Raw genomic sequence first — 16,417 nt, 5'->3', positions numbered from 1 at the left:
GTAAACCAGGCTTAAATAAGTTCTTAATCAATTTGAAAGGGTCACGGGTTTGGGGCTATTAAATAAAGACTGATGATGCCACATAGGAAATAGTTTCTGATTGGCTTAAGATCAAGTCATGACCCTTGAGCTGTATAAAAACATTAAGCTAGTTCTGACCAATCTAGTGAGAAGAAAACTCTAAGCTTGGGAGCTGGGCATTCTGGTCCCTGAGATGGAGTTAATTTTAAGGGGGGAAGAGAGCGCCTCTTCTCCTCCCCCTCCTTCCCTATTGACCAGTTTACTAGAAAGATTAGATTAAGAGACAATAAATCTAACTGGGAGTATACAGGTGTGTGTAGGATAGACACAAGGTCGGCCAAGAGAAGGCAACTGAGTATCCAGTGATGGAATCGACCACGTTATTATCTTGTGACCTTCAAAAAGAGAGAAGAGCTTCAGGTCCCAGAGAAACGGATAGGCATGTCCCTGACCTAGCCATCTGCATCTGGACCTGCTAGCTGACCTGAGATTTGAAGGAAAATAAGAGTTTTTGTAGGAAGTGCCATATAGAAAAGAGGGACAGATGAAGGAGGGAGAAGATGAAGCTCCAGGAATAGCTGGGTACGTGAAGGGGAGTAATGTAGACTAAGGATGGAAAGGAAAGTTGGAGCCAGTTTATGAAGTCTTAAAAGGCCAGTCTAAGGAATCTGTGTGTGATTAAGAAGCAATGGGGAGCTGCTGAAAGTTTCTGAGTAAAAAGTTTCTAAAAATGGACTCGATTCAGAGTGAATTACTTCACCACTGAAAGAAAAGGCAGTCCACTGAGAGAACCTTCCTAAGCTTCAGAGAAGCACGCGGCCCGGGGGCGGTGCTGGAAAGCTAGTCTCCCACAAGTTGCGCAAGCGCAGGGTCGGCAGAGTAGGAAGAGTTCAACTATGGAATGCAAGGAAAAGGAAGGGGGGAGAGTATCAATTTAAATTCATCCTCTTTGCCTTTTAAAAGGAATAATTACGCCTAAATCTTTTTATTGAATTCGTAAATAATAAGTATTCGGCATTTCTATCACATTGGAGTTTTTCCAGAGGGAAAAAAGGGATCTACGTTTATGGAACATAGCGTATCCCCCTAGCATCTTGGACCCGTCGGACGCCGGTACGGAAAGGGAAATGGCTGCGGACTCTCAGACTCCTGTTGAACTTACTATGGAGGAGTTGTGTCAGCCACCGCTGGAGGCCAAATCCGAAGTGAGGCTGGGGCTGAGGGGATCTGATAGGGGCCAGGACATCCCTATAATTCAGACTGGTTATTTTTAAACTTTCTTTTTTTTTGTTTATTTTGCAGGTCACTAACAAGGTGAGTAGTCTCCCTGGCCCCGCCCCTTCGTCCCTTCCCCACGTAGCTCCGCCTTCAGTCTCTCCTCTTTCTCCTGCCCTACCTGCATTTTGCCTCTTCCTCCCTGAGGCTTGTCTCTGGTCTGCCGCCCTGTACTTCCTAAATGTCTTCTCTTCCTACCCAGGCCTTCTTGCTGTTCTTGACACTAAACACTTCGTTCCCCGCCTCCTTGCCTTTGCTCTAGCTGTGTCTCATATCCCTCTTCTCACCTTCGCCCCTTATCTGTTCTGGCTTTCTCCAAGGCTCAGCTCATTTCCCTCCCTTTATACCAAGGCCTTTCCTATCCCCACCCCAATCTACTAGCTCCTTCCTTCCAAAATCCTCCGACCTCTGCTCTGTATGTGTCTTGTCAGTGTGTAGCTATTTGCATGTTGGCTTCATCAGAATGTGAGCCCTTTGAGGGCAGGCACTTGTTTGTGTCCTTTGTTTTCCAAGCACAGGCCTTCCTTGCACATAAGGATGTCCTTGGTCCACTTCGAATGACTATTGAAAGAACATTTACATGCCTGTGATGAGCACTTAGTAAATACTCATTAATTGACTGGTAGTGAGGGATCACTGTCATATTTCTTTCACTTTGTGCCTGCATTATTGTTCAGTCAATTTTTGTCATCTCCATTCATAACTTTCCTCCTCTATCTTAGGATTCATTTAGAATTGAATAACCCCTTTCCCCATATCCATAGTGCATATATTTCTTTTACCATGATTGGCTACCTATTGGATTCCAAAATGCAAATTTTTTTCCTCCACACTGGTATGTTTGGGAATTACTTGGCCTGTAGTCATAATCTTATACATGGAATTATTTTCTTTGTAAGCTTTGAACTGGCATTCACAGATGATTTTAAAAAGTGTGTTTGAGTCTTGATCTTAAGTTGCTTTTAATTTTCTGTGCACAAATCTTAGACTAATGGATATAAAACTGGAAAGAAACCTTGAAAAACATTTAGTTCAATTGCCGCCTTTTACACTGGAAAAATTATTATATGCTATCTAATATGTAATACTAAAAAATAACTTGAAACGTGTTTTTGTTAAATGCGTCCTTATCTCACATCTTGGCAAGACTAAGAGTTGATACAACTCCAGTTTATTTCTCACATAATAACAGACCTCATTTTGTCTTAGAAGGCTACAAATTAAAAGAAATTCTTTAATTGTAATAGACACTGCCAAGCTGGGAAGTCTTCAGCTATAGGCCCCATAGCAGATCATGTCTAAATTCACAGAGGCTAGTCACAAGAAGGCCCTCCATTTTGAGGGCAAGTGTAAAAGGAAGTGAATGAAAGTATTAGAGTTCACCAAAGTCTTTAAGATGTTAGCAAGTTTGAGTCCTGTTTACAAGCAGTGAATTTGAGTTAAAACAAGATCAAATCTTAACTTTACAACTATCAATGTGACCCATGAATAAATCTCTTCAATCCTGAACCTTAGTTTTTTCATCTATATAATAAAAGCATTGGATGAGATAATCCCTGGGATGCCTTTTAACCATTTTAGGAGCCCTATGGCATGGCATGAATTCCATGAAAACTGGCTGACTGTTCTACCATATTGTTGCATTCTTTGCTATAATAAATAATCAAGGATTGACTATTTGGAAAGCATCCTGAAATTTGCCTTTAAACTTAAAATTCTGCTCTTGGTTTTTCACAACCACTTTTTAATTTCATATTAGTCTTCCTTTCAGAAGCACATTCCAATCACTCCAATTTGCTTCCCAGGTAATGAATTTTCAGGAAATTCAATTTGCCTAAATTAAGCATATCTGTTACACTAAAAAAATCATATATTTTAAAGTCAAATGCATTATTCATACCATTTTACCATCAATCAGCATGAATTAAAAATGAGATTTAGGTTTTTAGTAATTGGACTTAGGTTTTGATCCTTTGGAAAGAAGAAAGTTACAACTATTTCAATGGTTAAAGTTACAATTCATTGTGACAATTGAAAAACTAGGTGATTTTGTAGAGCATCTTTAGTAACTAGATCCATTTACTAATATTTTAGGTGCACATAATTGCTACTAAATAGTATTAAGCATCTAGTTTTTAGTTATTCTTTTTAAAATGCAGTTTACAGAAACATAGGCGCTTCTGAGTATATATTATATATATATATATATATATATATATATAAAATAACAATATAAAACAGTAAAAAAGAGCACTATTCTTAGAGTCAGAAGGCCTAAATTTAAGTCCTAGTAGTAGCAGTTATCAGTCAATCAACAAGTATTTATTCATTGCCTAACATGTGCCAGCTAGGCATTGCAGAGGTTTGGAGATACAGACAAAAAATGAAATCATCTCTGCCTATTCTCTATGCCTCAGTCTCCTCACTTATAAAATAGCAATTATAGTACTTATGTGATTTAAGAACTAGTTACATTGTGAGGAAAAATGCTTTATAAACTTTAGAGCACTATCTAAATTTACATTAGTAATTATGTTAATATTAATTAGCTTAGATTCTTAACATTAAAAATGGAAACTAGTGATATTTTGGCAAGATTGTAAGATAATCATTTGCATTACATATTAATTTTCAGCATTTTTCTGTAGTGAAAATGAGTTTTGTTTCAGCGTTTGAGGGATTGTTCTGTGAAATGGGCCACTTGAGAAGGTTTTCAAATTAAGGCTGAATGAACACTCATAGTTGGAATTCCTCTTCAGGAATGAGTTGGATCATATGACTTTTGAAGTCCCTTCCATCCCTAAGTTCCCTATGGGTACTTCTTCCACTAATACATATCACAATACTTCTGCATATTTAGAAGATAGCCAACCACCTCATTTTCTGTTAACCTTCCTGATGATGAGTCTTTCCCAAATTAGCTAGATAGTTTCTTGAGTAACCGATATACCACATTCTTATTCCTGCCCATACTCAAAGCCTTTCTGCATTGGTAGGACTTCCCAGAACTCTTGCTTCACCAACTTATCTTTAGAAAATACAAGGTCACTTTCACATTCAATAAGGCATCTGAATGGCACTTCAGTAAAGGTTATAAATTTTACATACTAATAAATTTGATTTTTTATTTTGTTACATAGTCTTAAAGATTATCTCAAGGGTTAGCAATTTCTAGCATGCTTGCCAAAGATGATAGCATATTCAAGTTTCTATGGCACATGAATTGGTATTTTTACTGTAGGTCTCTCTTAACTATTTTTCAGTCACCACCCCTTCACTAGTGACAAAGTTATGACTAAGACTTAGGTCCTCGGTCTTTTGGTTTAGAAGCCATTCCCACTATACTATTTATGTTAATAGAATACAATGCCACTTTTATTAGGTAACATGGTAACTTTAGGGAATAGCTTTTTTTGTCTCTTTTACAAAATTTCCATGGGTAAAATATTGACTGTAGAAAAGTTGACTGGGTTCTATTATGATAACTCCCACTTCTATGGTGCTTTAAGGTTACAAAGTGTTTTGTTCACAACAGTCCTGTGAATTGTATAGTACAAGTATAATTTTTATTTTCAAGATGAGTAAACTAATGCAGAGGGGGCAAATAAATTGCTTAAGTTTGCACAACTGGGATTTAATTAAAACCAGGTCATCCATCTCTAAATTCAGGCTTCCTTCTATTACAGCAGTTCTCAACCTCTCAGTTTGTAGCAATGAGAATACATAATGCATATCAGGTATTTACATTCCAAATCATAACTATAGCAAAAGTATAATTTTGAAGTAGCCACCAAAATAACTTTTTGGTTTGGGGTCACTGCAACATGAGGAACTGTATTTCAGGGTCGTGACATTAGAAAGGTTGAGAACCACTGTTCTGTTATAATACCTCATCTTTTGTCTTTTCAATTTTGTCTCTTACCCTTTTCCCCATGAATTCCAATTTGTAATCATTGCAAAAGTAGTAGCTAGAACTTACTAATATTGATAGTACATGATTACAAAGATAGTCATTGTCTTGGAATGCCACTAACCATTTCCATAAATTATAAAAAATTATCATGTTATTATTGTATTTCTCAAATAAGATGATATTTGTAAAGTGCCTCATATACATAGTAGATGCTCAATAAATGCTTATTCCCTTCCCTTCCCCATTTGTGATTTTGAAACTTCTATAGATTACAGCTTATGTTTTTAATATGAAATTTTTAGAGATCATGATTTATTACTTGTTTATATGGGTATACAAATTTGGGTTTTTAGTTTTAAAAGATTATTACAAAAATGAATAGTATGAAAATAGTTTTTGAGTGATAATATATGAATAACCCAGTGGAATTGCTTGTCAACTCTGAGAGTGGGGAAGGAAGAGGGAAAGGAGACAACAAGAATTGTATAACCATGAAAAAAGAAAAAGAATATATGGGCAGTTTTCTTTGATAAATTTTTATATTTTTTTCTTTTGATCATAGCCTTGACATAATCCAGTATGTCAGACATGAGACAAATGCCCCTGCCCCTGCCCCAAAACAACCAATGAAAATCTCTTAACCCCCCCCCCCCCATCTTCTACCCCTGCTTTTTCTTTTTTATACAAAGAAAGGTGAGAATGAGAAACCTGGAGACCCTAGCTAAGTAATAGGAAACAAACAAACCTCAGCCTAAGCTACAGAAGGCCAACAAACCTAACTAAGCAACTGGTCAACAATGTTGCCATGGCCAACCATTGCCGATAATATCCCACCCCTTCATATTATAAGTTCTCATGATTCCTCTACTCAGATGGAACTCTGTAGCTAATTCTCTTGACACCAGGCTTCCCTCTGCTGCTTCTTCCCCCTCTTCCCACTCCTTATGGGACTCACCAACAGGTTCCCCCTTGTTGCCTCTTTCCTCCATTCCCCTACCCTGATAGGACTTCCCTTTCACTTTCACTCCATTAAAGCTTTGCTATATTATCTTACTCTGGTCTCATTGTCTCTTGTGTTGAACTGCCACCAGTCAGACTCAGGCAATACTTTTTTTTTAATTTTTAAATTTTTATTTAGAATAGTTTTCCTTGGTTACATGATTCATAATCCCCCCATCTCTGCTCTCTCCTCCCTCCTCCCAAAACAGACAACCAGTTCCACTGGGTTATACATGTATTGTTGTTCAAAACTTATTTCCATGTTATTCATATTTGCAGTAGAGTGATCCTTTAACATCAAAACCATAATCAGATCCCTATTGCACCATGTGATCAAGCATATATTTTTCTAAGGTATTTCTGGTTCCACAGTTCTTTCTCTGGATATGGATAGCATTCTTCCTCACAATTTCCTCTGGATTGTCCTGGGACATTGCTTTGCTGCTGGTAGAAAAGTCTATTACATTCGATTGTGCCATAATGTATCAGTCTCTGTTTACAATGTTGAGATTATAATTCTTAAATTGTCTCTCCTAGACCAATTTTCCAGATCAGTTGTTTTTTCAAGGAGATATTTCATGATTTCTTCTGTTTTTTTTTTCATTCTTTTGATTTCATTCTATGTCTCATGAAGTAATTAGCTTCTAGTTGCCCAATTCTAATTATTAAGGAATGATTTTCTTCTGCTAGCTTTTGAGCCTCCTTTTTCATTTGACCCATTTCTTCTTGTATTTCTTTAATTTCTCTTCTCCATATTTCCTCTGCCTCTCTTAACTGATTTTTGAAATCCTTTTTGAGCTCTTTCATAATCTGAGTGAAATTTATATTTTTATTTGAACTTTGCATGTGTTTGCTTTGCTTTCACTGTCCCCCTTCTGTGGTTGTGCCTTGCTTTTTTGTTTCCATAAAAATTCTCTATGGTTAGGTAAGGTTGGTTTTTTTTTTTTTAATGTTTGCTCATTTTCCCAGTCTTTTTCAAGGTAGGCCCTGTTCTCCAGGAGGTTAGGGAACCCTCTTAAACTGCAGTCCTTCCTTGATGTTACCCATAGCCTTATTTCTGGGTTTCTGCAAGTTTCAATTCTTCCAAACTGGTATGATGGCCTGTGGGCTGGGAGCTCTGAAAGTTACCTCCCACTGCTGATTAGATCACCATCACCCCTAGACTCCTGATAATTCAAATTCTAGCCTCAGGTTTGGGTGCATGCTTTTAGTCTCACTCTAGACTTCAGCAGGTCAGGCATACTGGATACAGCAGACTGCCCTGCCTTGGGGTTTTGCCTAGATCTTTGGCAAAGGTCAGCTGGCTCCCTCTGGGGACCTCCCCTGCCAGGAATGGGTGGGAGAAGTGGAGGTGCCTAGCTGGACCTATCAACTGCCCCAACCTGGGATCTAAATCCTTACCACAAGTTCTGGCTGGGACTCCAGGTCTCACTCTGGATCCACACAGATCAGGCTACCCAGCACAGACTGCCCTGGGCTGAAATTCCATCCTCACTGCAGATGTGCTTGGAACTTTTAAGGGGTGTACATTGTGTTGGACTGCTATTGGTTCAACCTCAGGGTCTAGATATTTGCTTGGGCTCAGGTTTAGAACCTAAATCATAGATGTGGGGTGAGGGAGGCTTCCTCCTTATTCCTTGCTTTAGCCTCATGTTGGCTGTGCTCCCCTCTTACCCCAGTGCCCCAGATGTTCTCTGCCTACCTTTCAAGTTGTTCTGTTCATGAAAGTTGCTTCACTCTATCTCATTGTTGGTTCTTTCACTCCTATATTTGTTTTGTGGTATCTTAAAATAGATTAATTGGAGAGGATTTTCATGGTAGTTTTGAGCTTCCCTGCTTCTCTGCCATCTTGGCTCTGGAACCCCGCTGCTTTTTCACTTTGCACATTTTTTAATGTTTTATTATCATTAAGTTCCTTTGGGAGTGAGGGAAGAAGAAACAACTTAAATTTTTATCTGCCACAGTACTTAGCACACTGTCTTATCTATAGTTATTGATGGATAAATATTAGATATTTGATTGGTAGAATTCATTAGATCACTGGGAAAAATTATTTTGTGGTCACCAGATTTGTTAATTTTATGGTTGGACTGAATATTTAATTAGTCACCAGGAATTTAATTACTAAATCCCAAAAATGAATTGCTAAAGTAAAATGGAATTTATAGTAGTTTATTTTTATAATAGAGGGAAGATATTAAGGAAGAGAGAAAAGGGGAGAAAGAGAGAGAGAGAGGCTCCACTCCAAGTGTGTCTCTTTCATACTCCAAGTGTCTCTCTTCACTCCAAGTGTGTCCCTTCCTCCAAGTCCAAGTGTCTCTCCTCTGTGTGTCTCTGTTTCCACTTTTAAAGACCTTTTTCTCTTGTGTCACTTCCCCTAAATTTTACATCTACCAATCACAGCTGACGCTCTACTCCAGGACTGCCTACTCTTTAATATGTGGGTCACAGACCTCCCACTCAGTGTATAAAATGGGTGTTCACAATTTTTTGTGGTTAAAATCCAAAATAGGTAGATCTCCATACTCAACTCCATACTGTGTTTACACTTTGGGTATTAAAATCTAAAAATAGACAGGGGATTACAATTTAATCTTCACAATGAAGAAAGAGCTAAGTACCTTCATTGTTACAATCAGGGGAGAGCCAAATCCAATATTCACAATTGGTAGAATTCATTAGATCACTGGGAAAAATTATTTCAGTTTCCTCATCTGTCAGATGAGGTTATCTCTAAATCCCCTCCTAACTCTAGAATCCTCTTGATATAAGTTAGTAAAAGAGAATCATTTCCCTCCAAAGAAACTGCTGCCATCCTTATCACCAAATCCAGTGATCCCTCTTTAATTTGACACTGAAATATCATCATATCCCTTGTCTTCCATGACATTGTACTCTTACAATTTTTCTCTTTAAGTGTTCCTTCCCTTTCTTTTTTTTCCAAGCTCTTCATCTTTCTCCTACCCCTTAAATGTAGCATTCTCTAATGTTCAATTTTTTTTGTAGAGAATATTTTATCAATTACTATAATAACAATTTCTGAGATTACACAATCCAGATTGTCTCCCTCCCTTCCCACCCCCTTCCCAGAGATGGTAAACAATTTGATCTGGGTTATACATATATTATCATGCAAAATATTTCCATATGTAAAATTGAGATTTGAACTCTGGACTCCATTCCCCAGGAGTCCTTGCTAGCTCCCAGAATGCCCTCTAATCTCACTTAATTCTCACCTGGGACGAAAACAAAATTTTATTTAAAGTGTCTTCCCCTTAGGCAGGGCTCTCTTTTTTTTGGACTTCCGTTTTGGAGCAGAGGCAGACATCTCTTCCATGATGTGAGGTGATTTTGTCTAGGCCTCTGGCCTAGGCACATGTTTCTTATCCTGTATTTTCTTTAATCCTTAGTCTCTAATAAACCTCTAAAAATTATAATACTCCTTGCAGAGAGAAACTAATTTCTACCTGCCTCAGTCTCCCCTAAATTTTAATCTTTACACATATTATTCATTTTTGTAAGAGAATAATAATAATATAAAATCAAAACCCTAAAAACCCATATGAACTAAAGTGAAAAACAGAATGCTTTATCTACATTCCAACTCAGTTCTTTTGCTGGAGGTAGTTAGCATTCTTTCTCCTAAGTCCCTCAGAATTGTACTGGATTATTATATTTCTGAGAGTATCTAAATCTTTCACAGTTGATCATTCCACGGTATTGCTCTTACCATGTACAATATTCTCCTGATTATTCTTATTTCACTCTGCATCAGTTCATATAGGTCTTTCCCAGCTTTTTCTGAAATCATCCTGTTCATGATTTCTTATAGTTCAGTAGTATTCCATCACTGTCACATACCACAATTTGTTCAGCCATTTCCCAATTGATGAGCATTGCCTCAATATCCACTTAAAGTTGTTTTTTTAAGCCTGCTTCTCTTTTTTTTCTATACTTTCTCCTTTGGGGATCTCATTTATTCTTGTTATTTCAATTATGATCTTTATGCAGGTGACTTTCTACCCCCAACCTCTACCAGTAGTTCTAATGCTATGCAATCTAAAGGCCTGTTGGGTAGCTTTAATACTTCAGTTAGCTATCATTTTTCTCATATGATAAGGCATGAGTCCCATCTTTTTATCTCATGAACCAAATAGGTGAAATATTATTTGAATTTAATGTTTAGGAGACTATCCCCAAACTTTTGCAACTACCATGGCTCATCTGTGGCATGTTCTTGATGCTAGTTCATGCAACATATTTATTGAACATCTGCTTTCTATATGCAAGGCATTGTACAAGGTGCTGTGGACACAGAGGTGAACAGTCCCAGCCCATATGGAATTTAGAATACTGTAATTGAGGTAAGATATAGCTAAAAATAATTATATTACAACGTATAAAAAATTACAGATGACTGTATGATCATTGTTCCAACAACAATACCTCTCATTTCCCCCCCCCCCCCCTCGAGTTCATAGAAACCTTAGTGAGAAGACTTGAAGAAGGACCCAGGACTTTTGTAGTAGTTTTCACCCAAATTTTCCAAAAGATAAACAGGGGTTGCTGGTGGACTGAATCTTCCCTTTCTTTCCAGAAAAGGGCTTCTCCATCCTTTTATGCAGAAATAGTGCTTATCAACCATTCGAGCAGAGCTATTTGCTTAATTCACGTGAAAGCAAGTTTTAAGTCTATCTGGATAGAACCAAGAATAAGAGTATAATTTATCCTGGGTTGCTATAAACTATGGGAACATTGAATTATCTTTGACAGAAATTTGGTAAAGAATGAGACTTTCAAAAAAAAAAAAGAATGAGACTTTCTGAGCGGAAATTCAGAACTGTTTCCCCATTCTGTTTCCCATTGTACAGACTAACTAGGAAGAGGGAAGTGGCTCAAGTGGCACACAAATGTATAAACAAATTAAAGTTCAAATCAGGGAAAATAGCAAGGCTTTTCCTTTCTCCCACCTCAGTTACCGATCTAGTGACTAAGGGCTTTTTTTGTATTTGATTGTTGTCAAAGAAACCCAACCCTGCTACTCTCTAGTTGCATCTCTTAAACAAGTCTTTTCTCTTCTGGAGACTCAGTATCCTCAAGTGTAAAATAAAAGAATTGGGCTAAGTAACCACTAAAGTTCTTTCCAGCTCCAAGAATGTCAGTGATTCTTAGTTATGTTTGTAATTCCCCTTTAGCTCTCTCTAAATGTTTACTTTTGTTAAACACATTTTCTTTAGCATTTTTAAGACGTAGACAAATAAGGAGAGAAAAAACTTAAAACAAATAAATAAATTATTTGAAATGACAATTTTGCATTTGGGATTTATAAATTAAAGCTATATAAATTTGTTCCTGTATCAAAAAGGATGAATTGTTCCTGAGTATAAATGTTTATGTAATATAAAGTGTTATGTTTATTTATTGGCTAACTTTTCCACATTGTCTTTATAAATATTGAGTTGAAACCAAATATTGGGGTGGAATAACTAGAATTAAGCAACATTTTGTATTCAAAACAGTCTTGTTGATCTTTTATACTTGTTTTTGTTGCAGCTTCTAGATCTTCAGTGGAAAATGGGTATGGCAGTGAGCTCAGACAATTGCAGATCTCTTAAGTCTCCTTATGTGGCATTGATGCTAAAAGTGGCAGATCAGTCAGGCCAGATAACAAACAAGTCCTTTGAAATGACAATTCCACAATTTCAGGTTTGTCACTTAATTAATTTGAATTTTCTTCAAAAACATTATTGCTTAAAAAAAAAGCAGAGGTTTTTTTTTAAATTTAAAAAGGAAGCATTGTTCTTATTTTAAAATGCATGTGCTTATATATTCAAAGTATTAATTGAAACATCTATTTCATTAATACACAGAATCTGAAACATTTTTTATCTTTGGATGTGGCAAATTACATTTAATTTAAAGTTTGGTGTTTCAAAGTAGCCTCAATAATATCTGGCCAAGATTTCAAAAGCCTTCATCTTTTATGGATATGTTTAGACAATCATCATTTTCTGAATTGGGGTACAGATGTGCCAAAGATGACTTTCCTCCAAGGCTTATCAGATAGAAATCTAAGCAGATTTTAACTTAGTTTAAAATTTTACTGACTACATTTTTCTGAAAGAACTTGTACCAATTTGAAACATCAAAATCTAAGTGGCTTTGAATCAGTAAAATACTTGTGTGAATTTACTCTTTCTGTGTAGAGACATGCTTTCAAAAAGAATTTGTAGCCAGTGCCCCTCAACCTTTAACTGCTTTGTTGGCTTTATTTTTTACTAACCACTGACCTTTAAGATTTTATTTCTAGAAATCCGTTTTGTGGAGGCAAAGATCATAGCCCAGCAACATTTACCATCATTGTATGGATTTTTGTAAAAATGTCTGGAATTCTAAGCAAAACAACTATAGTCACTCAAATGAAGAATAAGTAGCTAGCTACTTTACATACCAAAATCAGAAAAATTATTCCCAGGTCTTATTTTCTTTTTTTTTTTTAAACCCTTACCTTCCATCTTGGAGTCAATATTGTATATTGGCTCCAAGGCAGAAGAGTGGTAAGGGCTAGGCAATGGGGGTCAAGTGACTTGCCCAGGGTCACACAGCTGGGAAGTGTCTAAGGTCAGATTTGAACCTAGGACCTCCCATCTCTAGGCTTGGCTCTCAATCCACTGAGCCACCCAGCTGCCTCCCCAGGGCTTATTTTCAAGGAAAAGTTTTCACATACTGTCCAGTGCCATTTTAGTTCATGATTTAAACTACATTTTTAATAAAATGGCTTTATCTTAGAGTCCCACTTCAAAACAAACAAACAAAAAATCCTAATAAAAATTATTATTAAGACTGGTATGTTAAAAAAAGGACTAATTCTTGAATTAAAATAGTAAAACTGCTTTTGTATACCTTAAATTCAAGTGTAGGGTAAATCTAATCAGAAAACATAATTTTAACATGTTATTAAACTTACGAGGCAAGCAGAATTACCTAAGTTTTGAATTCATGACTAACAGTATTGGTATGTAAACTGAAATCTGTATCAAAGGTTGACATTTTAATAGCTCCAGTTAAATTTGACAAAATGACTCATTTTCTTTTCTTTTTTCTTCCAGCATTTCTTCAAACAGTTTAAAGAAATGGCTGCTGTTATTGAAACTGTGTAAAAACTACTCGCCTTGTTACCTTTGTAAAATAATGTATTTCATTTGATGTAAACACAATTCCATAAAGATTGGATGCTATTTCTTAAATGTAGATGTAATTTTTTTGTCATTTTCATAGGGTAAGATAGTACTGTTTTAGGCTTTATTCATGTGTTACAACATCTCAGAATCTCATATTTAAATAAGTATTGTATTGACAATTACAAATAAACTTGACAAAACAAAGATGCTTAAATAAGGTAACTTGAACATGCAGTAATTTGTAGGATTAGTAAAATGGTGGTATAAGAGAGAAAAGAAAATTTTAACTTATTTGAGTTCAGGTTCAAAAAGTGGCTCGATCAAATATAAATTTATGAAACTATCAACATTAGAAACTGGACAAAGCTATCCTTGAATGCCAACACAAACAGAGAGTAGATGAATTCCTCTATCCAGATGAATCTATACAAAGCATACTAAGTTCTCACTTTGGAGATGGAAAAAGATTTTAATGCATTATCTTACTAACTAATGTAATTAGAGCAAAGATATGGCATTGAAAAATTACATAGAAATAATTGCCAGTGAGTTTTATAGGAATGTTAGGAAGTATTTGTGCAAGAGTTCATAGTTAAGTAAAATGTATAATGTTGATGAAACAGTGTTGTTTTGCAGAGGTTACCCAGCAAAGGTTATGTGTGTTCAAAATGCTCACAGATCTTTCCTTATGCTTTAATTACAGGATTATAGATTTAGAAATGGGAATTTTTGAGGTCATCAAATAGTTTAATCACCATTTGAGGCCCAGAGAGTTTATAATTTGCACAGAGTCATACTGACAAAAATAAATGAAAACCAAAATTTGAATCTTTGTCTTCTGACTCTAAATCCAGGACTCTTTCCACTGGACTACCATTGTTCATATACCTCGAAGATATGTGAACTGAGACTTGGGAGACTTGAATTTTCGTCTCCATTCTGCCACTAAACTACTTCTGTACTTTGGATAAGTCATTTAACCCCTCTTTTTATCTTTCTTTATTTGTAAAATGAGAGGGTTGGACCAAATCTTTTAAGTTTCCTTCTACCGCTAAAATTTCAGAATCAGAGGAAAATCTGAATTATTATTATGTCAAGGAATAGTTTTTCTAAACTGAAATTTTATGTAATAGATAAAGAAACCAAATTTATTTCTAGTAACTGGAACTTCAAATCTATTAGTGTTTTCAAACAAGAAGTGTGGCTGGATCATTCTATTTTTAGGTGATAACACAGAAAATATTTTGTGCCACAGATGTTAAAAAATTTGAAATTTGGAGACCTGACCAAAAAAAGAAAAAACTGTGTCTTTTAATGTAATTATCCTTGCCTTAATAGCAAAATAATTGGCCCTTCTACCTGAAAAGTAATTTTTCTTAGAATCTAGTCAGATACCATTCTGCTCCACATTTTTCACATCCATGGGATTGGTGACATTTGAGTTAGGTCTTGAAGGAAGACAATAATTAGGTAGAAGTATGAGGTATAACTGTATACAAGTATGCTGAGGTAGGAGAACTTTATATGACTCTGGGAATTATGAATAATTCTAGTTTAATTGGAACAAAGAGTGTGTGTACGGGGAAGTAGAGTGAAATACTACTTAGACACTGATTGATTTGAAGAAAGCCTTGAATACCAAGTCAAACTGTCTGTATTTTACTTGGTAGGTGATGAGGAGCCTTTTAGGATCTTTGAATCAAAGAATGATGTAATCAAACTTAGACATTAGAGTCATTTGAATCATCAAGCCTCCGAATCAAATATTTCTGTGGTCGAAATACAGTGGGTTGAAGATGAGACGAGACAGGGAGAGCATTTAGGAGACAAAACAGTAATCCAAGCAAGAGATAATGAGATCCTGGTCTAGAGTGTTGGAATAGGAGTTGTAGAAAGTAATTAGATGCAAGAATGAACTGTAAAAAGCCACAAGAATGCAGTTTCAAAACCAACTTTGCACATCAGTCTGCATGGTACAATACTGCAGAAATTTAGCACTTGGGATTTATTAAGAAATTTTAATAAAAGATTTGACAAACATGAGATCCAAATCCAACTCTGGCCTCCAACACTTCATACCTGTGTGATCCTGCTCAAGGGCAAGGTTAAATGTTAACCCCCATTGCCTACCTTCACCGATCGCCTGCCTTTTGGAACCAATACTTGGTATTAATTCTAAGGCAGAAGGTAAGGGTTTTAAAAAAAAAAAGATTTGACCAAGAAAGATATTTTTACAAATCATAGCGAAGAAAAACACCGTCATTAGATAATGAGTTTTTTTGGTGTTTCATCTGTCACTCTTTAAAGCTTATATAGTTATGTACCAGTTAATGACTTTAGGCAAGATTACAGAGGCAGTTAAGTCTATAAGATCAATATTTAAAAATTTTCATTTTCTGACTGTGACAAATGCCAACAAATATGAACATTGTCATATACAAAGAACAAAAATGAAAATTGTATATCAAACCATGAATTTTCATTAAGTTTATTTCATTTTTAAGTTTGTAATAAATTCAACATGCCAATTTCAAAACTGTCCTGTTTGTGTCTCCCTCTGAATCTTCTTTATATTTTTTCAATATTCCATTGGCCTTCTTTTCTTCATTTTTGACATATTATTAGTTTTTTCTCCCCCAAATTCCTGATTTCTCAAACTGGGAAAAAAAAAGAAAGACAGACAAAGACCAAACTCTCCATGAAACCAAAACAAATCCATACATTGGTCATACTCAAAAATGTATGTGTTACTCTGTCAAGAAGGGGAAAGCATATTTTATCAAAGGTCTTCCAGAGTCATGAATGGTCATTTCATTGATCAGAGTTCCTGTTTTAAGGTGTTTTTAACTAATAATGTTGTTACTGTATAAATGTTTTTTCTGGTTTTGCTCACTTCATTCAATATTAGTTCAGAAGAATTTCCCCAATCTTCATTGAATCTGTTCCTATCATCCTTTCTTACAGCATAATATCACATTATATTCACATACCATAATTTGTTCAGCCTGTAAACCTCAAAATTTCTCAG

The 16,417-nt window shown here is 35.8% G+C and overlaps 1 protein-coding gene across 4 annotated transcripts; it reads left to right on the top strand.

Moving 5' to 3' along the window:
* Positions 1-895: 895 nt before the first annotated feature.
* On the top strand, positions 896-15,925 carry COMMD6 (COMM domain containing 6). Of its 4 annotated transcripts, none has more exons than XM_056807425.1 (3): positions 896-1,226; positions 11,762-11,914; positions 13,318-15,925. In XM_056807425.1, exons 1-3 carry the CDS (start codon positions 1,149-1,151, stop codon positions 13,366-13,368), a joined length of 282 nt encoding a protein of 93 aa, XP_056663403.1. In that variant the 5' UTR covers positions 896-1,148; the 3' UTR covers positions 13,369-15,925. The 4 variants fall into 4 exon arrangements, with proteins under 4 accessions (XP_056663403.1, XP_056663404.1, XP_056663406.1 ...); XM_056807426.1 differs by having other exon boundaries at positions 897-1,335; XM_056807428.1 differs by lacking the exon at positions 896-1,226 and adding an exon at positions 6,347-6,562.
* The last annotated feature ends 492 nt before the right edge of the window (positions 15,926-16,417 follow it).

Source organism: Monodelphis domestica, chromosome 8 (assembly GCF_027887165.1).
Source record: "Monodelphis domestica isolate mMonDom1 chromosome 8, mMonDom1.pri, whole genome shotgun sequence".
NCBI classification, from domain to species: domain Eukaryota; kingdom Metazoa; phylum Chordata; class Mammalia; order Didelphimorphia; family Didelphidae; genus Monodelphis; species Monodelphis domestica.
The sequence above is the reverse complement of the archived record's forward strand: the minus strand, read 5'-3'. Positions and strand labels throughout refer to the sequence as shown.

Bases quoted from the DNA above. Each gene is read 5' to 3' on its own strand.
- COMMD6 (XM_056807425.1), top strand. From the start codon at position 1,149: ATGGCTGCGGACTCTCAGACTCCTGTTGAACTTACTATGGAGGAGTTG. The intron at 1,227-11,761 runs GTGAGGCTGGGG...TTTTTGTTGCAG, and splicing joins CGCTGGAGGCCAAATCCGAA to CTTCTAGATCTTCAGTGGAA. The intron at 11,915-13,317 runs GTTTGTCACTTA...TTTTTCTTCCAG, and splicing joins TGACAATTCCACAATTTCAG to CATTTCTTCAAACAGTTTAA.